We start from the raw sequence: 27,105 nt of genomic DNA on the forward strand, positions 1-27,105 counted from the left end.
GGACACATTCTCCATTTTTTTTTTGAATAGGAAAAGCAATTAAATAACATGCATATGATACATAGCTACATGTATATAGTGATTATAAGTGCCCCACCCCCATTACATTTATTGCTAAAATAGCCTTGACTTCTTATCATACTTGAGCAAAGTTATAATTCTTTTGATTTCATTGCAGGTATGAGGTTACACTTTTATTATTGTGAATCATAAAAAAAGAAGTTGAGTTGTGATATAAAGGACAAAATGGCTAATATAAGGTTAAGACAAATTTTAGTGGAAATTTGCAGCGACCTTGGAAGTGATGACCTTGAGAAATTAAAATTTCTGCTTAGAGATGTGACTGGATCGGCAAAATTAGAAATGGCAACTATGGCAATAGACATATTTAGTGCCATTGAAAAAAATAAACATGTTGCATTACATGATGGTAGTTATTTAGCAGAGTGTTTTTTATTAATTGGACGGAAAGATTTAGTGAGAAAGTTAGAGTTAGATTCCAGACGTGTAGAGGTTGGCATGGAAACAGATCCCAGACTTTTACCATTCAGGTTAGTAAACAGGATCATAGCTACATGAGCTAGGTTCTAAGGGAGATTATTTTGGGTCATGGCATGATCTGCACTGTTAGCCACCAGTCCGATGTCCCAGACTAAAAAAAATTATTCTGACTAACAAGTATTTGCTAAGAAAAATGTCAGAATATTGATCTTTGGACTAGTCATTGCTAGTAGTTGGAAAAGATTTTCATGCAGACTGCATTCTGGCACTCTGACTTTTATAGTCAAAATTCAATCTGAATCTCCACTTACACATTTACATGACTTAAATGTTCTTGAATAATTTTTTTCTGCAGAAAGAGGTTTCTCCAAATATGTCAATTATCAAAAAAGATCACAATTCTCAGTAGATTACAATATACAAAATGGACTGTGACAATGTGCATCCAAGAATATTCATGTTACATAATTCATGTAAAAAGTTCACTGTCATGACTGTCTCTGACAACATACATGACATACATGTATTTCTGTAACTTATACGTCTTAAACTTCTCATTTCATTAGTGTTACCATTTTGTTACCGAAGATATATTCCTCATAATATAATCATGATAATGATGATATATATTCTTTAATTCTATTGTAACAGTGTCATAAAATCATTGCATATTAATTGACCAAAAATGAATAAAAGGTTGTTATTTGATATCTATACAAAGTCATGTAAGTCTATTACATAAATGAACAGAAATAAACAGTAGTTGACCATCCCATGCATCTATCATGTTTATAGCTATCCATTCTTTTTTTTTTATATAAACAAATACTTATTAATAAATTGTTTGATTGATTGATTATAATTTGCAATGATTGATAATTGCAAAAAGGGGAAACAAAATCAGTAAAATGTTTATTTTTAAGGAAAACCTTTTGACACCTCTTTGTAATGTTGTAAAATTATGCAAAACAGTAAAATTAAGAATGGAAGTGGGGAATGTGTCAAAGAGACAACAACCCAACCAAAGAGCAGAAAACAGTGTCTTTAAACAACCGTTAAATAATCATTTTGAATTGTACAAACTTTTTGGTGTACACATAATACAGTACTCCTTTTGTATGGATCTGTATGTTTAAATGATGTTTGGGTAATTCTACTAAATATTACATACATGTATATATTAATGGCATGCACAAGTATTACATAATTAAAGGGTGATACTAATTAAATTTCTACATTATTTACATGCACATATAAATTAAAAACCACTTATAATCCATCTGAATCGTAACACCTATTCTAGTCATCCTGCCTTGCATTAATAGTTTCAGAGAAAAATATTTTTTTATTATTTGTTTCAGAATTTTACTTTATAAGATATCAGAAGATTTATCTGACAAAGAATTTGAACAGTTGAAATTCCATTCTAGTAAAGCATTAGGAATTAAGAGAGGACAAATGCAGAAAGTAAAACATGTGTTTGCCCTGTTTGTTCTATTAGAAAAAAACTTATTAATATTTCCAGCCAATATAAATGTACTTAAAGACATGTTGAAAGCACTACATCGTGGAGATTTATTGGAGCTTGTTGATGAATATCAAGGTAAAGATATAAATTATCATAATTGTTTCTAGCTGTACGCTAGCTTTGGAAATGTAGTATAGATAATAGCTTGTATTTTTTTTTCTGATTTGCATCATTGTTTTTTTCCAAATAAAAAAAAAAAAATCTCAAAATTTGAATGTTTCCAATTTAAGAGCAGTCTCCTGACAGTTGAATCAAATATAACTAATTCTCCCCCTCTCACTGATTTTTTAATCTTAATTGTTGTCTGATAAAGAAATGAGGTAACTTTTATCTGGTCCAAAGGTTTACCTTATACATGTTTGACAGTATTGTTACAATTGTATTGTTAGTTTTGTTGTAAATTTTTATTTTTTTTATTTCTTTTACAGCTAGATATCCACAATCAATAGATGGTGAGAGTAGTCCTGACAGTACAGATAGAAATGGTGCTACACAGCCACTAGGTAAATAATTTTGAATAACACAACAGAAAATGTACATATTTTAAGTCCTTTTTTCCCTCCTTCTGTCTGTTCATCCAACAAATATTTTGCATCACTCATTTCTTGGAAACTATTGTCCTGAACATGAATGAAATATATATATTTCCCCTTGAACATTAAGCAACCAACAATCAGTCAATCATCTTGGAAACTACAAAATAAAAGACTTCAGCAGGTCAACAGTTTAACGATGATGAATTGTAATGTATGTGGGTTTTAAGGATCTGTCATGCACTTACTTTCTGTTTTCTAATATCATGAATGACAAATGGGAATATGCTGAGCAAGACAATGCATTCTACGTGTATTGCCATTACAGGAAGTCATGTGATCACTTATGACATATACTTCACTTGTTTATAGTACTCTTACTTGTGTGACGGGATTGCTTCCCTTAGAAAAACTTAGTAGATACTTAGTCAGCCGTAAGCGGTTGAGCTAAGGAAGTACTTCTTTAGCTCAGTCGGTTATCGCGCTGCCTTGTAACACAGAGGTACCGGGTTCGAGTCCCGGTGGAGACAAGCAATTTTGTAATGAAATTCGTGCTCTCCGGTTACATTGGCGCCCAACAATAATAACCCACGGTTAGAAGAATTACCTAGCCAGGTTAAAATATAAATATAAAAAAGATGAAGATATCATCATTATAGAGTATAATGACTCTTGAGGTGGGGGAAGTGTGACGGGATTGCTTCCCTTAGAAAAACTTAGTAGATACTTAGTTAGCCGTAAGCGGTTGAGCTAAGGAAGTACTTCTTTAGCTCAGTCGGTTAGCGCGCTGCCTTGTAACACAGAGGTCCCGGGTTTGAGTCCCAGCGGAGACGAGCAATTTTGTAATGAAATTCGTGCTCTCCGGTTACACTTGTGTTGATTGCTGGTGATTGGTTTGTGGTGATAACCAGTATCTACATACTGAGAGTGAAATTTCACCCACTTTAAGACTATCTTATAAGTTCAGAATTCCTTTTTTTATGCCCCACTTAGGGGCATTATGTTTTTCAGTCTGTGTGTCAGTTCATTGGTTCGTTCGTCCGTCCGTTCGTTTTTTCATCCAACTGTCCTGCTTCAGGTTAAAGTTTTTTGTCAAGGTAGTTTTATAAAGTTGAAGTCCAATCAACTTGAAACTTAAGTACACATGTTCTTAATGATATGATCTTTCTAATTTTAATGCCAAATTAGAGTTTTTACCCTAATTTCACGGTCTACTGAACATAGAAAATGATAGTGCAGGTGTGGCATCCGTGTACTATGAACACATTCTTGTAAAGGTTTTTATTTCAACAACAACAACAAAAAACAAAAAAAACAAAAAATGAAAAGAAGATCAATTTCAATCAAGAAGGTACACCTTAGTCGACTAAGTTTTTTTGAAAATTTACCAAAATTGTCTTTGTGCCTTTCAATTTACAATAATAAGAAACAAGAACTTATTGCCCTTTCGAGCACCACAGATTTTGCTTGTGCTTGCATTGTTTATCAACATCTGAAGTTTTTTGTGTAGTGTTTTGTGCATTTGTATGTCTCTTCGTCATAAAAGTACAGTTGCTATTTGATTTTGATGATTTTGTCAGTTATGTCCCTTATTGTTTTTGCCCATGTTTTGTATGAATTTATTCAGCTACTGATTTGTAATTTTTTGTATGGAATTTAACATATTTTAACAGTCACTATCATGAATTAGTGTATATATATATATATATATATATGTTCTGTAGTAGGAAACTATATGCACATTTATTCTTATGCTTCTTTTCTGTCTTTTTTCAGAATCAGGAGCACCTGTAGTTGACCAAAACCCATCATTACCCAGCAGGCCTCAAAACATTTCAAATGGTAGACAACAGAATCCAACAGCCTCTCCTGTACTTGTATATGAAATGAATGCCTTTCCTAGAGGTATGTTAGACCTTATGCAACATTGATGAAGGGGTTGTTATTATACCCCCGCTTTAAAAAAGTTGGGGTATACTGTTTTATCTCTGTCTGTCCATCCATCTGTCCATCTGTCCTGTCCTGTCCGTCCCATGAATATTTTTCATCGCATTTTTCTCAGGAACTACATTACGAGGATTTCAGAAATTCATCACTCAACAACTTCCTGTTAACTGAACACTTAGCTTACATCATTGTTCAAATGACGTCCATGTTGAAAAATTTTCATCAATTTTTATCTGGAACTACATCATGCTACATTACAAGGATTTCTGAAATTTGGTTTCAGGGATTATATAAGTCAGCTATACCATGGGATGCGTTTTCTGATTCATCACTCAACAACTTCCTGTTAAAATGAACACTTACATCATTTTACACATGACATCCAAGTTGAAAATTTTCTTCACATTTTTCTTAGGAACTATACATTACAGGGATTTCTGAAATTTGGTTTCAGGGTTTATATAATTCAGCTATACCCTGTGATGCGGTTTCAGATTCATCACTCAACAACTTCCTGTTTACTGTCAAGTATTTGAGCGGGGGTATCATCAGTGAGCAGAAGCTCACAGTTTCACTTGTTGTAGTTTGTGAACAAAACATGACACTAGTTACTGGTAAAGGTCCATTGCTTACCTAGGGCCCTCAAGTTTTGTTCTCAAAGTGTAATTGTCACTTTGTTGTACATGGATAAAAAATGTGGCGTCAAATTAACTCAGGTGAACAGAAAATTTCCTTTACTTTGGAAGGAGAGACACATTAATCCAACATTTCTTTATTTGACAAATTATAAAGAATAAATTGAAAATCCTTTTAATAAATTAGGGAAGTTCAATTTAGTATCAATATGATCAATGTCTTTGATTTTTAGAACAAAGCTTATGTATTTTGTTTTGTATTTAAATGGATAAATAAACTGCATTAGATGATCAATATAAACAATGTACCTACGTTTTTGAATGAAGAGAAATCTTTTAACAGATTGTCTACTTTTCTTTTACAGGTTTATGTATAATAATCAACAATAACAAATTCCATTCTCAGTCTGGCTTTGGATCTAGAGGTGGAAGTGATGAAGATGCTAGTAAGTAAACTAATGAACAGTCAAGATGATCAATAACTATCATTCATGTCAAATGATTATGACTTTATTTCCTCAGGTCACACCTCAGATTAAGCTTGATTTATATTGTAAATTGTTGTAATCATTTTTGTTAAATTGTCAAATTATTTAAAGTATTGAATTTAATTTCTCCTAGAGATTAAAGAGAGCAAATGGTTAATTTCTATATCATGATAACATAAAATTGTTTTAAATGATATAACGCATAAATAAAATATTTGTGTTATTTTCTATATTCTTTTATGCAGTCTTTGGCAAAAACATGAAATCAAATATCTGCTAAAAAACAAGTATTCGTCAATCCACGAAAAAAATGGTTTCTACAGAAATAAATGATTCCACAGTACCTAGATTACCTTCATTTTAACTTGATTATTATTTAATTAATTCTTAATATTGACATTTTAATTGTTTTTGTAGGGATGCTTGATGAAACTTTCTTGAAGCTTGGATTCATTGTGACAATATACAAAGACTTAACAGCAAAAGATATGTTTGCAGTGATGCATGGTTTGTCTACACTTGATCATTCAAAGTATAACGCTGTGGTTGTATGTATATTGTCACATGGTGGAGAGCATGTAGTTTATGGAGTGGACGGGAAAGACATTGCTATCAGATACTTAACATCATTCTTTAGATCCTCAAAGTGCAAGAGCTTAGCAAATAAACCAAAGCTGTTCTTTATACAGGCATGTCAAGGAAATGAAAGGCAAACAGGTAAGATTTTTCTAAGTGAGCTAGATTAACCGCCCCAGTAGTCTCATGGAATAAAATTTAGAATGGAAATGGGGAATATGTCAAAGAGACAACAACCCCACCATAGAGCAGACAACAGCCAAAGGCCACCAATGGGTCTTCCATGCAGCAAGAAACTCCACCCCGGAGGAGTCCTTCAGCTGGCCCCTAAACAAATATGTATACTAGTTCAGTGTTAATGGATTTCATACTAAACTATACCAAACTAAAACTAAATTATACACAAGAAACTAAAATTAAAAATCATGTTTGCCTTGAGGGTGGGAGGTTATGGATTCTAACAGCCGCTGAGTCAAACAAGAAAACTTAAATTGGAATTTGCTGCTTCTCCCCTAAGCAGACAGCATTAAGGAATAAAAGCAAAGACTGATTGGCTTGGAGTTGGAATAACGTGTCTGGATAAGGTGACATATCTTCCTGTGAAATGTTACCTTGTGAACTAGCATGTTGAAAATCCAGCTCAGCCTGTAGGTCTAGTACAGAGGAAAGTTTATAGTCATATATCAGAAACATGTACTTTTTTTGTGCCTTTAAAATGTTTAATTTGAACTAGTTTTAGCTGTATAGAAACTTTAAACATATATCAATGTGCTATGAAAAGGGTTATGCAATGATTTTTTAGATAAAACAGGAGGATTATCATAAAAACCAAATGTTGCAAAAGTGCAAATGTCCTTTTTTTAAAAGCCCAAATGTCCTATGATTTGGAGTACAAGTGTCCAAAATAAAAAGTGCAAATGTCCTTTGAAAAAGCGCAAAAGTCCTGCACCAATAATTATAATGATGCAACATCAAAGGGATTACTAACTAAATTATTAAATAAATTAATATAATTAAAATAAATTAATAATAATTAACTGGGTACTAGCTTGTCTAACAAAATGACATCATTATCAAAATGAGAACCTGATGACATAGAATCATCAGTTCAAAGTAAAAGACCAAGAGTCAATGATCCACTACGTCAATAATTGATAGACATAGAAAGAAGTCTGTTATTTATGTTGTAATGAACAATATTTTTGTCCATCTGATGAGTTAAGCCTTTTTCAACTGATGTTTATAGTTCGTTCTCATGTTGTACTATACCACTGTCCCAGGTTAGGGGAGGGTTGGGATCCCGCTAACATGTTTAACCCCGCCACATTATTTATGTATGTGCCTGTCCCAAGTCAGGAGTCTGTAATTCAGTGGTTGTCGTTTGTTTATGTGTTACATATTTGTTTTTCATTCATTTTTTTACATAAATAAGGCCGTTATTTTTCTCGTTTGAATTGTTTTACATTGTCTTATCAAGGCCTATTATAGCTGACTATGCAGTATGGGCTTTGCTCATTGTTGAAGGCCGTACGGTGACGTATTGTTGTTAATGTCTGTGTCATTTTGGTCTTTTGTGGATAGTTGTCTCATTGGCAATCATACCACATCTTCTTTTTTATATAATAACTATTAAAAGATCATCAATTTTATTGATATAAATTTAATAAAAACTACCAATCCAACACACATCGTTTTCGTTTTATTTTAGTCATGTTTCATTACATTAAGACACAAAAAGTTACATGCATCATCATGCATCATGAACTCTTCAAAATCTTTCAGGACTCACCATTTCTCACCATGAAAAATTCCTAGTGAGAAATCTGCTGAGACATGGCTGTCTTGTCTAAAATTGAACAAGGGTTGGGGTATTTCAGCTTGGGTTAATATTTTAAAAACTAGCAGTTAGAGAAAATCTGACAGTTAAATTGGTCAGACTAGAGCAACTTTTATTTACCTTGAAAATTTTTGAAAATATCACCTATTTGAAGATATTGCCCCTGAAGCATTGAAGTGCTGATATCAAATTTATTAATTTTTGATCTTTCAAAAAATTTTCTTAATTTTTCGAATGATTTTATCTTAAAAATAACTTAATATGCACATGTTATTTATATATAATTATAACCCAATAATATAGACAAATTGAATTCAAGTTTTCTTACCTTGCATGGTCTTATATATATTTATTTAAAATGCAAAACCCCATGTTATAACAACTGCATAAACAATCGTTTTTGCGAAAAACCTTTTATTGTGGATACTTTTTTCTGTTTTAGCCCTTTTTAGTCCATTTCGTGACGATTTTAATTTTGCAATTTTCAAATTAACCTGATTTAGTTTAATAAGGAAAGTTCAAAGTTTCAAATATTGGTGACTATTTATATTTGGTAAATTTTTCTACTCAGGAAAGTCACAATGAATTAAGTTAGTTTACAGTAATATATCTATAATGTTATCAATGTATGTTATCAAGATTTAGCTTACATATAAAGCTTCTTTTTTTTTAATTGTAGGAATAAACCAAACTGATTTATCAATACAAGCTGATGGTCCATCAGATCTAGAAGAAGGTCAAAGCTTTCCTGAGACAGATGCTGAGGATGTAGGTCGGTCAAATAACTCCAAAATTATACCAGATGAATCAGACTTTTTGATTGGCTATGCCACTGTTACAGGTTATACATCCTTTAGAAGTCGAACAAGAGGGTCGTTTTACATACGGAAACTCACCGAAAATCTGAATCTATATGCCAATAGGTAAGAATGAATAGTTGGATTTGTTTTAAGATTGTACGTAGGTGAGGTTTAGGAATTTGTGTCAGATGTTTGGACTGCTTGTCTTTTTCCCCATCATTACAGGGTACAAAAAAATTGCTGCATAACACCCACTTTTCTTTTGACATAAGACTTCAAAAGCACATAAAAGGTCATTTATCAAAATTTAAGCAGATTCTAGATTTCTTTTCTAACGATTTGAGACCCAAAAAATACCAATGTAAACAAAGTAAAAGTCTGAGCCATCCTTTCTCCCGCCATATTTTATAATTCAAAAATCTCCAAGAGGAGCTCCATTACCTATCAATATTTTTAAAATATTTGTTTTTTAACTAATGCTCTTCTGGCTTATAGTATCAATTGTGAATTCTTGAATTTTTTAATTTCACCTAAGTACATCTTTAAGAGAGGGATTGTGTGGTAGTATCCCTTTGATTTACAACAACATGATAAAAAAGTGCTAGAAAGAGGGTACATTGGTAAAATTTATCTTAATAACAAAACTAGATCGAGAGATTTAAAAAAATTGTCAAAAGGTTAAGATCTAAATTTAAGGTATCCGACCCATAATAGACCACGTGACTAAAATTAGTCGAAGTCTACCGAGGTCGATCTTATCTTTTCACCTCGGTATTTTCCGGCGATTTCCATAATTTTATTTTTCACATTTAAAAAATTTGACAAATACAAATATTCTTTCAGTTTCCATTTTAAATTGATTAATTTAGTTGAAATATCTAATTTTAAGTCCGAATATGTGTTTTGGAAGTAACGTAATAATCATATCCAATGTAAACAATAACACAAAATGGCCGACTCGGTCGTCTGTCGCGACAAACGGGGGAGGTTTTCAAAGACACTACAAGAAACAAGTGAACCTGAAGTTGCAGAAAACATTGAGATTGACCACAATTATGGTGTGGGACACTTGTGTATAGCCGGAGCAACAGGCTGTGCCGTTTGCTGCCCCGGCATTGACAAACTTATGGGGAGTACAAAGATAAATACCAGTACCTCCTGGCATTCGGGGAGAAGATTGGTGGAATGGGGAACACTGCTGGACCATCTTAAATTTTGTTCGAGGTGTTATAACGGCCCTCTTATATTAAGCCACGAGACTATAAAAGGAGAGATGAAGTGTGGACTGGGTGGCTATCTTTATATCCAGTGCACATCGTGCCAGGAATTGAACAGGGTTCCATATGGATCAACGCACAAAGAAAACCCAAGTTCCAAGGGCATGCCAAGTTTCTGTGTGAATACTAAGCTTGGGGCAGGTAAGAAACAATTTAGTATGCCTTTCAGTATTTATTTATTATTAATTATTATTTGTATCTATCCTTCATTCCGATTCATCATTTAACATTGTACATGTATCTGGTATGTTCACCCTGTCAGATTACATACTTGCCGTAGGTTGGTACGTCCTAGTTTTTTCCACCCTGAGTTCGTTACTAGTTATTAGTTATATAATGCAAATATTCTGCGATTTTTCAACAAACTTTGAACATGACCAATGAATATTCTGCAATTTAACAACAATGCCAAAAAAAAATAGGCGAATGGATTTAGGACGAATGTGTAACAGGGCGAACAGACCCAGATTTGTATCTATCAATTTCCGGTTTGATTTTCATGAAACAGAAAAATGGTTGGTTTTCCTTCAATTTCATTGTCATTATATCAAGACAGGATAAATAAATACATGTAAGTTTTAGTCCACTCACCCGCTCACACACGGGTACCCCATACATGTATTTTAAGAGGGATTAAGTGGGTCCTGATCCAAAAATCCTGGGCTTTTAAACACAAGTAAGAGAAATCCTGAGGTCTTGAGATAAAAATAAATTCAATCTGGTCTATAATCCCAAAATAAAAACATTCTACATGATACCAATTTTGAGCTTAAAAACACCTGAAAAAAGCCTCCCTGGTATGAGTAAAAGATTGAAGATTATAAATGAAAAACACAAAAGATAATTGTTTTTAACAGCTTGGTCCCTTTGATCTGAAACAATGAAACAATAAAATATAGCAATACACTATTATAACCAAAACATGATAAAATTTATTCAAGACTCCAAAGAAAAAAATGTAGTCAGAATCTCACTTCATTTTGAAACAAGTCAACGAAACAAAGTTATAGTAATACACTAACCAAAACATGATAAAGAGTTGAAATTGGGCGCGAACATGTAGGGTGCGAACGGACTTTGGGTGCGAACATGTAGGGTGCGAAAGTGAAAGGGAGCGAACATGAGTGGGTGCGAACGTGAATGGGCGCGAACGGACCCGGATTCCTTTTCATCAAGACATTGGATGAGAAATCAGAGAATGTTTTATTCATGAGCAGATTGCTAAAAATAGGACTGAATTATAGTATTTATCATGTTTATAAGCCAAAATCATTTTCAAGATCTCTTTTACTTTAACTTTTTATATGAAAAGTTGTTTTACTCCTACAATAGAAACTTTTTCAATGTAGTTACATGTACATGTACTTAGTAAGAAATATATGAGAGATATTTATCATTTTTTAAAAGCATTATTCTTGAGACACCATTTTTTATTATTTTCTTACAAATGGTAATATTTGCTTACATGTAGGAAATTTTGCATGATATTTTGGGAAATAAAAGATGTTAGACTCCACAGCTTTTTTGATATATAAAAAAAAGCAAGATGAACGGACAATATTTTTATTTTAATCTGTGAAAATACATTTCATTTATAAAACATTTACAGAGGAATATGATCAGCATATATTAACTCAAATTTATTTTGCTGAGAAAAGCTTTTGTCAAAAATGTCTGCACTTAAATTAAACATACATGCATGTACAAGTGTTGTTATAATGTACAATGATGTATATATAATGTTTTACTTTTTTTTCAGCAATGATTGATGCCTTAGGTGGTCCTCAGAGGGTAAACAATGTACTGTCCACTTTGAACCTGCCACCTATTTCACATAAGAATTTAAAAGTTATGGAAAGGAGAGCAGGGGAAATGATAGAAGGTTTTGCCAATTTAAGTATGGATCAAAGATGCAGAGAGGCATTTGAAGCTGAAAAGAGGTTAGTTTTCATGTTTACATGTTTTTTTAAGACTTATGATCATGTACAAACGATGTATGCAGAAAGCATACAAAAAAAGGGAGTTTTTTTTTTTATTTTAAAGAAGGAAGTTTGTACAAATGCATGACCTAATTAACACAAATTAAGAACATGTTAAACACCTTTTTATTGAAGTTCTAAAGTGATGAGTTATAGCACTATTCCTCATAAACAGACATTTTCAATAAAATGAACAGCAGTTTTTTTTTGTTGTTTTTTTTTTTTTTTTTGGGGGGGGGGGGGTGATTTTTGTGTGTGATTGTTATTAGGAATCATCAAAATTGTATCATAGAATACTTCATAGCCATATATGGGGAAGTGGGTAGGACCTTTATCGGGAATCCAGGATCTGGTGTTTTTAAGTCGTGATTACAGGATTGACCTAATTGTTGGGATCTATAAATTCTTTATTTGAATTTAGGGATGTCTGGATTTCAATTTATTTAAAATCGGGAACTCTTAATTTTAATCTTAATACAGCCAAATAATGTTGTTTTTAATACTGCCTTGTCAAAAAAGCGTTTTAGGGATGTCATGTTAGACAGAGAAATCATTTCCACCATTTTTTAGTTGACAAACAATCTATTTTTTTTGCAACAAGTCGAAAACAATTTTTTTTTCAATTTTAGCATTACCCCCGGTACATATAGTGGCCGCTGAGGGTGAAACAAACAAAAACTAGAAACAAACTTTTTTTTCCAAAAAAAACATAGCCCCCCCCCCCGAAAATCAAATGGTTGCTGCCTTAGGGTATCTAGTTTTAAAAAATGTGTCTGGTGACCCAGCACACCAACTGTGATTTATTCCACTGAAATATTGACATGTTGATTGCTGTTCTTTAGTGTGTATCTTTGAATTTGTTTGCTTTTTTTCAACAGAAATGAATCTGTGCCAGCTGTTAATTTTTCTGGAATGACTGTTTGTGCTGACCATGGATGGCAGAAAAGGGGATTTGATAGTTTAACTGGTAATATATATTTTTAAAATTATCTTAAAATTATATAATTTTGCCAGACATTGACAGAGAGAGATTTAGTCATGCTACCGTCCATCATTCCATTTTGTACATACTTACTACTTAGCTCTTACAAAATCTTGAAGTCTATTGATTGTCAAGGTCTTAAAGAGCATAAATGTGGTAAACAATATAAATATTGGCTACCATGAATTATCTGTTAAATCATCTAATAGAGATCTTTTTATTTGAAACTATTAGGCCAATTTTAATCAATTCCTTCACATCTAATTTCTATTTTTTGATATAAAATAGCGAAAATTTATATGTCTGTAGGTCATACATTTTTGATGAGCAAGCGTGAGTATGGTAATTAAGTTATCAAAACAATTGTTAAGCATCGTACCTGTGGAACATGCAAATGGTGGAAGAGAAATAGGCCAGGTAGAAAACCAAGACCACACAGATGTGTGTGGAATCACAGAGGGTCAGCTAGATTGATGGAAAGCCAAGCAGGAATGCAGGCTGTCAAAGAGCTACTGGAACAAGGAACCCCTGTAAAGACTATCGAGGGAGATGGGGATAACACATTGATAGCAAGGCTAAAATCTGAACTTAATTTAACAGTTACTAAAAAATTTGACAAAAATCATACCATCAAAAACATTGTTACCAGATTATATGATCTACAAAAAAATAACAAGAATTTGAAAATTAGCAGCTTAGTCATAAGACATTTGACAAAATCCATCAAATATGTTTTTGCCAAAAATCAAGGTCAACCAGATGACATGAAAAATAACCTGGAAGCATTAATTCCACACCAATTTGGGGATCATAGCCTGTGTCAACCCAGGTTCTGTGGCTACAAAAGGAAACCTAGTGTGAAATACGTTCATAGAAGCTTACCATACAAGGCTCCACTATCGGATCCTGTTTTACGAGAAAAACTGCAAAACCTTTTTGAGCCAGTCATTTTGAAGGCAGCTTCTTATGCAGATTTAGGGTCTAGCCAGGCATGTGAGCATGCAAATAGAGCAGCTTCCTTGCGTGCTCCAAAACATCTGCACTATGGAGAGAGTGAAAGCTTGGACTTTCGAGTAAAAGCCTCTGCTGCCTGTATTAATGAAGGAAGAAACTACTTGTCCGAGGTTAATCAAAATGAAATTTTTATGTTATTTTTTTATGTTTTTCTGTCTTGCATGTCATTTCTGTGCATGGTGTCATTTCAAAGGTTGATTTCAAGAATTGTTTTTGTCGAGCCTGCAACTTTTGTTGCAGAAAGCTCGACATAGGGATAGTGATCCGGCGGCGGCGGTGTTAGCTCACTTCTTAAAAGCTTTATATTTTAGAAGGTAGAAGACCTGGATGCTTCATACTTTGTATATAGATGCCTCATGTTACGAACTTTCCGTCAGTCACATGTCCAATGTCCTTGACCTCATTTTCATGATTCAGTGACTACTTGAAAAAAAAGTTCAGATTTTTTGTAATGTTAAATTCTCTCTTATTATAAGTAATTGGATAACTATATTTGGTATGTGCGTACCTTGCAAGGTCCTCATGCCTGTCAGACCGTTTTCACTTGACCTCGACCTCATTTTATGGATCAGTGAACAAGGTTAAGTTTTCGTGGTCAAGTCCATATCTCAGATACTATAAGCAATAGGTCTAGTATATTCGGTGTATGAAAGGACTGTAAGGTGTACATGTCCAACTGGCAGGTGTCATCTGACCTTGACCTCATTTTCATGGTTCAGTGGTTATAGTTAAGTTTTTGTGTTTTGGTCTGTTTTTCTTATACTATATGCAATAGGTCTACTTCAATTGGTGTATGGAATGATTGTAAGGTGTACATGTCTAGCTGACAGGTGTCATCTGACCTTGACCTCATTTTCATGGTTCAGTGGTCAAAGTTAAGTTTTTTAGTTTTGGTCTATTTTTCTAATATTTTATGCATTAGGTCAACTATATTTGGTGTATGGGAATATTTTATGATCAATATGTCATTTACGCAGGTTTTTTTTTACCTTGACCTCATTTTCACGGTCCATTACTAAGTTTTAAGTGTTTGTGTTTTGGTCTGTTTTTCTTTATTTATAAGCAATAAGTCAACTATATTTGTTGTATTGAAGAATTGTTAGCTGTACATGTCTGCCTGGCATGGTTCATCTGACCTTGACCTCATTTTCATGGTTCATTGATCAATGTTTCATTTTCTTGGTTAATGTTGAGTTTATGTTACAGTTGTAACAAAGCTTTATATTTAGGTCTATCAAGATAGTATCAAGGATTAGTAAAGAAGGCGAGACATTTCAGTGTGTGCACTCTTGTTGAAGGTAGTGACTATTTCCATTGGAAATCCAATTACAATTCATTATTTAGGTAACATATTTCTGCAATTGGACAATAGAATTTATCTGTAAATTTAAGTCACATTTTTTTTTTTAAATACGGGTGTAAATATAAATGACAAACTTAATTTATCATTAAAATGCATTACTATTTAGCAAAACAAAATATTTGTTGAAAATTATAAATTATGGTATCTGCATTCTTCTGCTTCAATGTTTATCCTGTTTTTTGTATTTTGACTAATGGAGTAAACAAATTATTGAATTAAATTTGATTATTGAAGATTGAGCCTCCCCAAAGAAAGTCTAAAGTCTTTAAAGATGTAATTATATAATACCAAACTATTTGATAAATAAACATCTTTTTTTGTAATTACAGACATTCAAAAGACATGGACTTTCTCCTGGAAGTTTCACAGTCCCTTACAATTCCAAGAAAGACCATGAAAGAGAAAAACGGCAAAAGAAATCAAAATTACCAGAACAAAAATTAAGACGATTAAAACTTAAAGAAGAAAGAATTACATCCAAAGGAGCCTGTGAGGCAACAGAAGGAGCCAGCTATGAATCTGGTGAGTGCAATATGAGTCAAGTTGTTTTATTAGGATTTACTAGGAATTCCAAAAACATGAATATATTATAATGGATTAAAATGGATATGGTTAAAAATATCCTGAAAAGTTAAAAAAAAAAAAAAAAAAAAAAAAAAAGGAACGTAAGTTCCCGCAAAGGAACCATGTTTTTATTGCTGTTCTTCATCTGTAAAATAAGTGATATTTTCAACAAAGAGAACTCATTCTCACCTCAATGCTAGTTTTAAGACAGCTCCTAACTGCGGTTTGAGTAGTATCGCATATATACAAATGTAAGACAATATCAAAAGTTACATAATCCCTGGTATAAATAATGTTTAGAAATTGATGGAAAGGGTCCTTTGTTTAATACCATAATGCATGTGTTTTGTTGTCTTTTTTAGAAATAAGTTTTAGTGAACAAGCTGAGGACATTGAGAGGATTCCAGATGCTATCCCCAAGCCTTTATTTACGGCAGTGTCCTCTTTAGACAACCCAACTTTTGTCATCATTGATTTAGAAACTACAGATTTGAGTAAGTATTTTTCTGAAACAAAAATTGAAAAAAGAATAATTTTAAAGATAATTAATTGCACATTGACATCAATATTTCAAATTATTGCTGTTTTGTTAATTTTTCCTTTGAAGATCAAAAGCAAAAAAGTTTCATTGAACAAAAACATTGATATTGATTCAAATTATTGCTGATCTCTAAGCATTGTCAATGCAAGCGTCACTTTAGTCATGGGCAAAACAGCAATACACAGATTATGATAGGTCCTCTTCACTCAATCTCTCACTCTCCATATTAACGCCTATAGTGAGAAAATCAATTTCGTGAAGATGACCAACAATAATCTATATAGAACTAGTAATAACTTTTGTAATATCTTTCATTGTTTATCATGGCTTCATAATCGTTACAATAGAGGATATATCTTTATAATTGCACTTTCATTATAATTATGTTACAAAGGGATACTGTAGACAATATGAAAACAAAACACCTTCAAAATGGTCAACAAAATTGGACAAACATCTGGAAAAACTAAAATTTTGATATTGATTTTCTGTATATTTTCAGTCAGAAGAAACATCATTCCTCACATAGTACAGATAGCTGCCAAAGAACACAGAACTCAAACCAGTTTCAACCGTTACATACCACCACAGCTACCAATGTCTAATGAAGCCGAAAAGGTGACTGGTATTGTTTGGGATGGACGAAAGCTTTTTTACAAAGGGGTTGAACTAGACTTTGTTAATATAAAGGTTGCCATATCTGATTTTTTTATGTGGTTAAATCAATTCAGTAATGCTGTACTTGTAGCACATAATGGGAAAAATTTTGATTTTCGGGTTTTGTCAACAGCTGTTTATAACTGTAATATGTATGATAATTTTACTCAGATTGTTATGGGATTTATAGACTCATTGGCCCTTTTTAGATCAAACTTTCCCAAAATAGAAAAATATAATCAGCCATTTTTAGCACAACATTTTTGTAAGGAGGAATATAATGCCCACAATGCTGTGGATGATGTAAATATGCTTGATAAAATACTTATTGCTGCTAATGTTTCTAAAGAACTAATGCTTAAACTTTGTTACAATTCTAATTCTCATTTACTGCAAGAAAACTTCATCAAGGCAAAAGCTAAAAACTTGCCAAGCTTTCATCCCCTGATTGCTAGCGGTGTAATGAAAATGACAACAGCAGAGAATATTGCTGGATCAGGTTTGAACTGTGCTCATTTAAAACTTATTTATACTCGTAAAGGAGAAGATGGACTTATTGATGTTCTTATGTCTAAAACTGCTTTTGGTAAGCCAAGAGTTTCTAATGATAAAAAATTAATGTGTTCTGTGGTACAAAAAATGGGCAATATGTTTTCAGAATTGTGAGATTGCTTGAAGAAGTGATCTTTTATGTCATGACTTGTATTATAATCTATACTTTAGTACTATGTTTGAGCAGTTATTATAAATTTGTATGTATGTGTAATTTTTTTGGTATATTTGTGTATTCAAAATATTCTATCATGCATTATTTTTCTGTGAACTCATAAATGACTTTATAAACATTTTTTCTAAAAGTTGCTACCATTTAGAATAAAAATGAATTGTGCTTACTTGTTTTCTCTCAAATTGACCACATTGTGTGATTTATTAGTCAAAGTTCAGTTTTCTTGTAATTTGTTGTATGAAATGATTATTCAGCCTTCATGTATCAACATTTTATGTCACCTTTATCTCAAATACATAAATTTGCTAAATTAATGTATTACATTTATATATAGTGTAACATTATTTTTTTAAATTCAATATAAGTCAATAATAAACATTGAAACAGGTGTGACATTTCTGGTTGTCCACTCTTGTAAGCTTTCTCTTTTTTTTTTAAACTGAACATGTATTTGTAATTCAATTAGAATTTGCTTTACTGACATATTTTATAGAAAAAGTCTTTTTTTATTATATAAATATGATCTTATTTATTTGTATCCTTTTTACCATCATGACCATGATTATACTTTATACTGCAATCAGCTATTTTACTATACAGATAAAGCTATACGTATAAACGTAAGCTTTATACGTCAATGACCTCAACTAACCTTTAAGCCCCGCCTACTTACCGGAACTACTGTATTTCATCAACAACGTCACATCACAACCATGACAACGTGAAGTAACAATGGTCAAACTTTAATGAATTTAAACTTGTTATGTCTTCAAATTGGTAATTTATATACCATGTTTATTAAATGTTATTAATTAAGTTCATTTTCCCTGTTTAATTCATTAAAATGTCAATGTCTTACCGCCTGGACTACGGTCGTAGGGAAATACCCCAAAATGGTACTCCAAGAGGGAAATTCCAAACACTTTTTTTTTTATCAATATTTGTTACATAGTTTTTTTGTTTTTTTGTTTAATTTTTTTATCGATTTCAGTATAAAAACAATATACGTATAGTGTCTTGAAATATGAAATGTATTTGTATTCGGCACGAAACAGTGGAAATGCTCGGTAGAACCTCGCATTTCCCCCGTTTCTAAGCCTCATACAAATAAATTTCATATTTCAAGACACTATACGTATATTGTCTAATTATTTAAAAAATATAAGTATAATTTGCAAATAAATATTGAAATTTTATTGAATTTATGTTTTACTATGTGCATGAAGGAGTATAAACCTGATCAGACATATTTCAAGGGAGATAATTGACCTGAGTTCAATGTGAAACAGGAATAATGGGGTATTCTTTAGTGACCTGTAGTTAATGCTGGTATGAAATCAAATAATAGCTATCCTCTGGACTCAATAAAGCCTGATGCTGTTTTTGTGATGTCTGGTGTTACACAGTGACAAAATTGGAAATATTTGGCATAACTTTAAATATTGTCTGTGTTTACATTCTTCAAAAACCTCAAACAAATATCTTTGGCACTATATAACACATTATTTATTTTTTCACATATATATACAAACAGGACATACATCCATACATGTATTTTACTATGTTGCTAAAATAAATGTTTCAACCAATAGATCCCATTAGTTGATATTCACTAGATAAAGGATAGGGTTCAATCTTTAGGTCAAAGGGTCAAATTTCAAGGGCATACAGAAATGAAAGTAAATAAATATGTATACTAAGTACTATACTTTTAATTCATCCAACTTTTAACATGTTTCAATTACTTATTTTTCAACAAAACGAGAGAATTGTCTAATTTCAGGTCCCAAAATAACCTTGACCTTTGACCTTTTGATCTCAATGTTGAAGTTATTTCTTTATGTACTGCAGATCATAAAGTTAACAAAAACCCACATGTCATAAATTTATTTCCCACAACAGATGAATTGCAGATGAAGCAATTCTTTTAATAAAGATTACTTTAAAAAAATGACCAAAAAAGGGATCATGGTATAATTTATGCTCCTAAAATTACTTGACCTTTGACCTGTTGACCCCTAAAGGTCGAAACCAAGCCTTGATCCTTTGGATATAATTAAATGGTCTTTATTAACAAAGGTCATGAAAATTATGGGACCAATAGGAAGATACACTTTTGAAAATTTAGCAAAAAGGAAGATTATTGTCCTATTTTAGCTCCTAAAATGACCTTGACCTTTGACCTTTTGACCTTTACATGTCATAATTATCAAAGTTAATTATTATTATAAGTTTATATAAAGTATATTGAGTTTTTCTAAAGATTTACATAAATCATACCAAATAACATCAGAACAGTGATACCAATTCTCCATTTAGGATCTGCGACCTTGACATTATAAATGAAAATTCTCGAAATCGGTACGGTAAAAGTTTCTAATTTTTTTTTTTAGGATGCAACAATATGTAAAGTTAATTTGAATGTCAATTTTGAATGCTCTGCTTAAATATTTACTTTTGAACTGGTGAAGATATAAGATTGACAAATTTTAGAATTTCCCCCTTTTTCTATTATTAGTAACAATAACACTGTTCTAAAAATAGAAAAGCAAATTTTTTTTAAAATTTTTTTGTTTAAGGTTACAAGGTTACATGTAAAGTCCCTTTTGAAAGAAAGATTAGTAAATTATACTATATAGGTTTTTTAAAATTACATACTACTTAAACCCCTTATTTGGAATATGAGGACAAAAAAGGGGGGTCACTGTAACCCAGCTCTGTTGTTAACCTGAAATATTTTGCGGATTTTTATTTCATATTAAGAACTCTTAGATACCCCTACTCACAATCCTTGATAAAAATATAAATTATTTTGCTTGTTGTATATTGGCTAATTATGGGCCGAATACCTTAATATTGCTCATGTATTATATGATAAAAAAAAGTAATACTTTGGGTAATTACATTCATTATTGTCGAGCCTTCGACTTTAGTCGAAAAAGCGAGACTAAGCAATCCTACATTCCGTCGGCGGCGGCGACGTCCACAAATATTCACTCTGTGGTTAAAGTTTTTGAAATTTTAATAACTTTCTTAAACTATACTGAATATCTACCAAACTTGGACAGAAACTTGTTTATGATCATAAGAAAGTATCCAGAAGTAAATTTTGTAAAAATAAAATTCCATTTTTTCTGTATTTTACTTATAAATGGACTTAATTTTTCTACGAGGAAACATTACATTCACTCTGTGGTTAAAGTTTTTTAAATTTTAATAACTTTCATAAACTATCATTGATTTGTACAAAACTTGGACAGAAGCTTGTTTATGATCGTAAGATAGTATCAAGAAGAAAATTTTGTAAAAATAAATTTCCACTTTTCCGTATTTTTCTTATAAATGGACTTAGTTTTTTTTCCAGAAACAAAACATTCACTCTGTGGTTTTAAGTTTTTAAAATTTTCATAATGTTCTTAAACTATCCTGGATTTCTACCAAACTTAGACAAAAGCTTGTTTCTGATCATAAGATATTATTCAGAAGTAAATTTGTAAAAAAAAAATTCACTTTTTCCGTATTTTACTTTTAAATGGACTTAGTTTTTCTTCCAGTTAACATTACATACAGTCTGCAGTTAAAGTTTATAAAACATTTATTAGATTCATGAACTATCCTGGATTTTTTACCAAACTTGGAAGCTTCTTTCAATGAAAAGACAGTATCAAGAGGGAAATTTTTATTGATGTTTTTCCTCATTTTTGTTGAGTCTGCAATTAACAGCAATAGTAGGCGAGACACTGGGTTCTGTGGAACCCTTACAAATTTTTAAAAATTGAAATTGTTTTATCACATTTATTTAATGAAATTGGTAAACTCATCAATAATTGAAATTTGGTAATATCATATTATCATTGAAAATGGTAATCTCATTAAAAATTGATTGGTGAACTTTTTAATAATTGAAGCATGTTTTTAGATGATTGATGCTGAAGGAACTATGAACTTTTTCAGTTATTTTATTGTAAACATTAATTTTTGATTAACATTGATTTTTGGATTGTGGTTTTCCTAACTTCTTTTGTTAGGACCCATTGACTCTAATCTGACATTTTCACATCAGTGTTCATATATATTGTCTTAATAATATTTATTTTATGTTATAATGTCAAACTACTATTTCAGGTTAGGGTGAAGGTTGGCACTAGTTAAAACGTTTAAATCCACTGAATTGTTGCACCTGTCCTAAATCAGGAACCTATTGTTCAGTGGTTCTGGCTTGTTAATATTGTCATAAATGTTTCTTGTTTCTCTTTTTTAGCTTACTGTTCCAAAGGAACAGTGAGCTTTAGCCATTACTTTGTGTCTGTCGTCGTTGTCCATCTGGTGTAAACTATTTCAAACATATTCAAACATCTTTCAACTACTGAACCAATTCCAAAAAAACTTAAGCTGAATGATCCTTAAGGTATCTAGAATAAAGTTTGTGTTTTATTTTCTGTTTTGTCAAAAAAACATGGCCTCCATGGCTAGAAATAGAACATAGGGGTAAAATGCAGTTTTTGGCTTAATATATTTCAAAAACCAAAGCAGTTATAGCAAATCTGACATGGGGTGAAAGTGTTTATAAGGTAAAGTTCTATCAGCCGTGAAATTTTCAGATGAATCTAATAACCCATTGTTGGGTTGCTGCCACTAAATTGGTAATTTTAAGGAAATTTTGCAGTTTTTGGTTATTATCTTGAAAAGTATTAATGATAAAGACAAGCTGTAAACAGCAAATATGTTCAGCAAAGTAAGATCTGCAAATAAGTTAGATGACCAAAATTGTCAATTGACCCCTTGAAGAGTTATTGCCCTTTAAGGACAATTTTACACAATTTGTTTATCATGTGAGCATCTTTAAGTCAACTGTGCATGCATGCAATTAATCACCTTTTACATATTTTAAAACCTAACAAACTTAAAAATCTCACACCAAACAACTTTTTTTTTTGCTTTTGAAGAAAGTATGACAAAAAACTGCATTTTCAAACACTTATTAATATACATTAAACCAAAAAAACAAACTACGATGAAATTGGTCACCTAAACACTTAAACAAAAGATAGATACCAAAAAATCAAGGTGAGTGATTCAGGCTCTTGAGAGCCTCTTGTTTTATGCCCTATTTATATGCATTATGTTTTTCTGGTCTGTGCTTCCTTCCTTCTGTCCTGTAACAGGTTAAAGTTTTGGTTGAAGTTTTGGTTAAGGTTTTGGTTAAAGATTTTGGTCGAGGTAGTTACTGATGAATTTGAAGTCCAATCAACTTGTAACTTAGTAAACATGAGACCTATGATATGATCTTTCTAATTTTAATGCCAAATTAGATATTATATCCCATTTTCAGGGTCCACTGAATTTAGAAAATGATAGTTGGGATGGGGCATCCGTGTACTTGGGACACACTCTTGTTTATAGATGAGACTGTTGGATTTTCCTGTTTGTATAGTTTTACTCTAATCGTTTTGGGCCATTTAAAGCCCGCTTTTGGATGTGAGCCAAGGCTTTGTGTTAATTGAAGGCTTTACTATGACTTGAAATGGTTCACTTTTTAAACATTTTGATTTGGAAAGTGATTAGCTCATTGAAAGTCATTCCACATCTTCTTACTGTGAAAGTACTTTTATTCGAGGGGTACCAATTTTCGTTGTTTTCGTGGATGACTTTATCCATGACTTAAAGTGTCCAACGAAATAAAACAGCCATTGTCCAAATCAAGACATGGAAAGATACCCATGTAGGTATGACTACTGTTATGATTTAGAGAATATATTGAATTACGTCAAATATTTTACAATTCAAACACGTTTATAGCATATGTTACTGTTTTCTTTAGGTGACATGTTTATGACCTAATTAACACATTTAATGTCTTCAATCTGTTGATCACTTTATCTTGGTGTTGTAACTACGATTTTTATGAGTCAATGTTTACTTAGCAATGTCCTTCAATCCAGACTGAGTGTAACTGTCGGTTCTAAAGGCTTCAATTTTTCTTTCTAGAAAACTTAAATCCACGAGTTTGAAAACCCACGAACATGTAAATATCACTGTAACAACGAAAATTGATACCCACCAATTAAAGTACTTTCACAGTATTCAAATAAAAAAAAGAAGACGTTATGTTTTCTCTTGCTCAATCACTGTCTATTTATTTTTTATTTTTTTTATTTTACAGCCAAGATTTGATATCCATACTAACCAGGGTAAATCATGATGTATCAACAGAAAATATCCCAGCTGGAAACAGTTATGAAATAAGCAAACAAGTTCCTATGCCACAATTTACTCTTAGAAAACAATTATTCTTCAGACCTGAAAATTTACCCAGAGATGGGACTGTGCCACGATCAGCTGCTGGGTTGAGTATCATATCTCAATCAATTCAAGCTGTAAGGACTATCGCACAACCAACTGATGCTACAAGTCAGTCAGGGGAGGTAACTAGACAACCAACTGATGCTACAAGTCAGTCAGGGGAGGTAACTAGTGGGAGTGACGCTACAAGTCAGTCAAGTGAAGTACAAAATGTAATTAGTCGGAGTGATAATTTGAGGACTGTTACTCAACCGAGTGATGCTAATATGTGATACCATATAATCTACTATGAGTTTAGAAATGTATCAGTGCATTTATTATAATATGCTTGTTCATCATTGTACAAAAATTAGAATAGTTAAAGTGATACCAAGCAAAGATCAATACAAAAAATAATATCAAAATTGAAAATAATTTTATTTCCTGCAAATGTTTTCATTTTGCAAAAATACAAAAATTACAAAAACTTTGATATTACAGTATTAAATTTTTACAGAAAATATGACTTGACATTTAAACTATTTCACTACCACTGAAGAAAATTTGGACATGTTAGAATGTAATTTTATATGTTATATATGAAAAACGGAGGTAATAGTTTTGTAGGGTTAAAAAGAATATTATGGACTGCTGTTAACTATTAACCTTGATTGTTGTAATGTTACTTTACAAACAGACAGGAAGATACTCTGCTGTAAACTAAGGAGATTAAAATATAGATAACAACAATCTACACACATCTTATTTGTATTGACATCACAATATTATTTTTAAAAACATATATATTGATACTTATGTTATACAACACACTTAGCTATCAACCTTTTTAGTCACTAGATCTACCATTATCAACATACGCTGAACAAGCGTCAAAAGGTTGCAGCACTCCTCATTTCTATTTAATATACATTGTGAAAGGTTTAGATATATGTTTATAACAGTTAAGGATGTACTTAGGTGAGGTTTTGGAATTTGTGTCAAATGTTTGGACTCCTTGGTGTTTTTCCATACAATACAATGTAAAATATTTTGCCCCATAACACCCATTTATTTTTTCATACAAGACTTAATAGCTCATGAAAGGTCATTTACCAAAATTTTAGAAGATTCTTAATTTTCTTTCTTTTGCTTTGAGACCTAATAATACCAATGCAAATATAAGGTAAAAGCCCGAGTCAGCATTTTCCCGCCATATTTTTAAATCTAGAATATCTCGAAAAGGAGGTCCATGACCTATCCATATTTTTAGCTTATTTTTATCCTTAATGAATGCTCTACCAGCTTATAGTATCAATTTCAAATTCTTGATTTATAAATTTTCACCTAACCTCACCTAAGTACATCCTTTAATAAGTATGTACAGTATGTCATAATCTTTTTAAAATTGCTTCTTCTTCAGTTATTTTCATTGAGTGAGTATGAAAACTGATTCAATACCTGTATGATTGACAACTATCATTATCATTAAACATTTAAATGCAAGGACTACATTTTAGTTGGAATCCATTTCCAACATAAAATTATGCTGTACATTATTTCTCCATGATGAATGATTAAAATTAAGGACTGAGTTTTAGATGATGCCACCACTTATATGCCAAAATTTTGAAAAGCTAATAATTGAGCAGACAATTTATAACACAACACAACTCAAACCACACTTCTTGAACTTAAAAGTATTATAGATGTTTGTTATAATGTAATGTTAAATGATTATATGTATTAACCTGTAACTTTTGATACACTCTACCTGAAATTATGCTGTAAATTATTTCTCAAAGATAAATGACTATAGATTTATTTTTTTTGAAATAAAAACGAAAATAAAATCTGTATGAATAAATCAACTGCAAGTGGGGTCCATTTAACAAGCAAATTCAGTCCTATAAGTTTCTCATTAATCAATTATTTATACCAATGTATTCCTTGAAAAAATATAAAAAATAAAGCATACATCCATTTTCATAAAAAAAGAGGCCAAAGATACCAAAATGATATCTAAACTATCGAAAACAAACTGACCATGCCTTGAGTGAAAATTGCCAAAAAGACAAAAAGTACACAAATAACTATGCAGAGAACTATGGATGAGCAACAACAACCCCACCAAAACTCATGGTTTTGACATCTCAGGTCCTCAAAAGGGATAAAGCAGAACCTATGCAATCAGCAATTTGCTTGGCTACATCATTTTGTACATGTTAAGATATTTGTATAAAGTAGTCAGTTAATGGAGAACTGCTACAGGAAGGTCATTGATATCTTGTGTGTGGTTGTTTAAAAATTGGCTCATCTCACTTCCATGGAGATTATTTGTCGCCCCTTACTCATGGTTTATTGACTTTGAAACTTTTGCTTTATATACATGTATAAGATTTTAATTATGCTAGTGTAAGGGGAAACACTTGTGGTAGGTCATTGATATTTGGTATGCAGTTGTATTAGCAGTGAAACAAATCATGCCAGTTGAGTTTATATTGCCCTATCTCCTCAGTCATGGTCTCTATATTGACTATGAATCTTTTGCTTAGTTGACATGTATTAGGTTGTGATAAGGTCTTTTTATTTGGAACCACACATGATTGGTCATTAACCTGCAAAAGTCAATTTGAAAAATTGCTTTTCAAATTGAGTAACCCACTGACATGGACACATATTAACCCATTTCCTTCACTAAAAATTTGCCAGGAAACTGGGGTAATTTATCTAATATACAATACTGTCATGTCAGTTTTTTTCCAACCCCATATCTCGTGTGTATCTAGATAAAAGAAAAAAAATGAAATTATGAACACACATTTTTGGGGCATTATGAATTAAAGCAAGGAATGGTTGGCTTAAGCTTGGAGTTAC

General features: G+C 31.8%; 2 protein-coding genes and 1 pseudogene across 3 annotated transcripts in view; all 3 read left to right on the forward strand.

Moving 5' to 3' along the window:
* LOC143059656 (caspase-8-like) overlaps positions 1-26,083 on the forward strand; it is a 32,714-nt gene extending 6,631 nt beyond the window's left edge. Inside the window, exons 2-10 of one of the 2 annotated variants that reach the window (XM_076233184.1) lie at positions 179-551; positions 1,863-2,104; positions 2,458-2,532; positions 4,339-4,467; positions 5,510-5,590; positions 6,050-6,349; positions 8,725-8,968; positions 24,113-24,374; positions 24,417-26,083. In XM_076233184.1, the coding sequence (XP_076089299.1) occupies positions 247-551; positions 1,863-2,104; positions 2,458-2,532; positions 4,339-4,467; positions 5,510-5,590; positions 6,050-6,349; positions 8,725-8,968; positions 24,113-24,374; positions 24,417-24,524 (1,746 nt within the window). In that variant the 5' untranslated portion in view covers positions 179-246 and the 3' untranslated portion in view covers positions 24,525-26,083. Of the gene's footprint in view, positions 1-178; positions 552-1,862; positions 2,105-2,457; positions 2,533-4,338; positions 4,468-5,509; positions 5,591-6,049; positions 6,350-8,724; positions 8,969-24,112 lie in introns of both variants that reach the window. The other variant, XM_076233183.1, reaches the window with a different exon arrangement.
* LOC143059300 (uncharacterized) lies at positions 9,541-13,085 on the forward strand. Its single transcript, XM_076232780.1, has 3 exons — positions 9,541-10,263; positions 11,882-12,074; positions 12,980-13,085. Exons 1-3 carry the CDS (start codon positions 9,795-9,797, stop codon positions 13,083-13,085), a joined length of 768 nt encoding a protein of 255 aa, XP_076088895.1. The 5' UTR covers positions 9,541-9,794.
* Positions 13,407-18,262, forward strand: LOC143059301 (uncharacterized; annotated as a pseudogene).
* Positions 26,084-27,105: the final 1,022 nt, after the last annotated feature.

The sequence above is a fragment of the Mytilus galloprovincialis genome, chromosome 14, assembly GCF_965363235.1.
Source record: "Mytilus galloprovincialis chromosome 14, xbMytGall1.hap1.1, whole genome shotgun sequence".
Lineage (NCBI taxonomy): Eukaryota > Metazoa > Mollusca > Bivalvia > Mytilida > Mytilidae > Mytilus > Mytilus galloprovincialis.

Bases quoted from the DNA above. Each gene is read 5' to 3' on its own strand.
- LOC143059300 (XM_076232780.1), top strand. From the start codon at position 9,795: ATGGCCGACTCGGTCGTCTGTCGCGACAAACGGGGGAGGTTTTCAAAG. The intron at 10,264-11,881 runs GTAAGAAACAAT...CTTTTTTTTCAG, and splicing joins GAATACTAAGCTTGGGGCAG to CAATGATTGATGCCTTAGGT. The intron at 12,075-12,979 runs GTTTACATGTTT...TTTTTTCAACAG, and splicing joins GAAAAGAGGTTAGTTTTCAT to AAATGAATCTGTGCCAGCTG.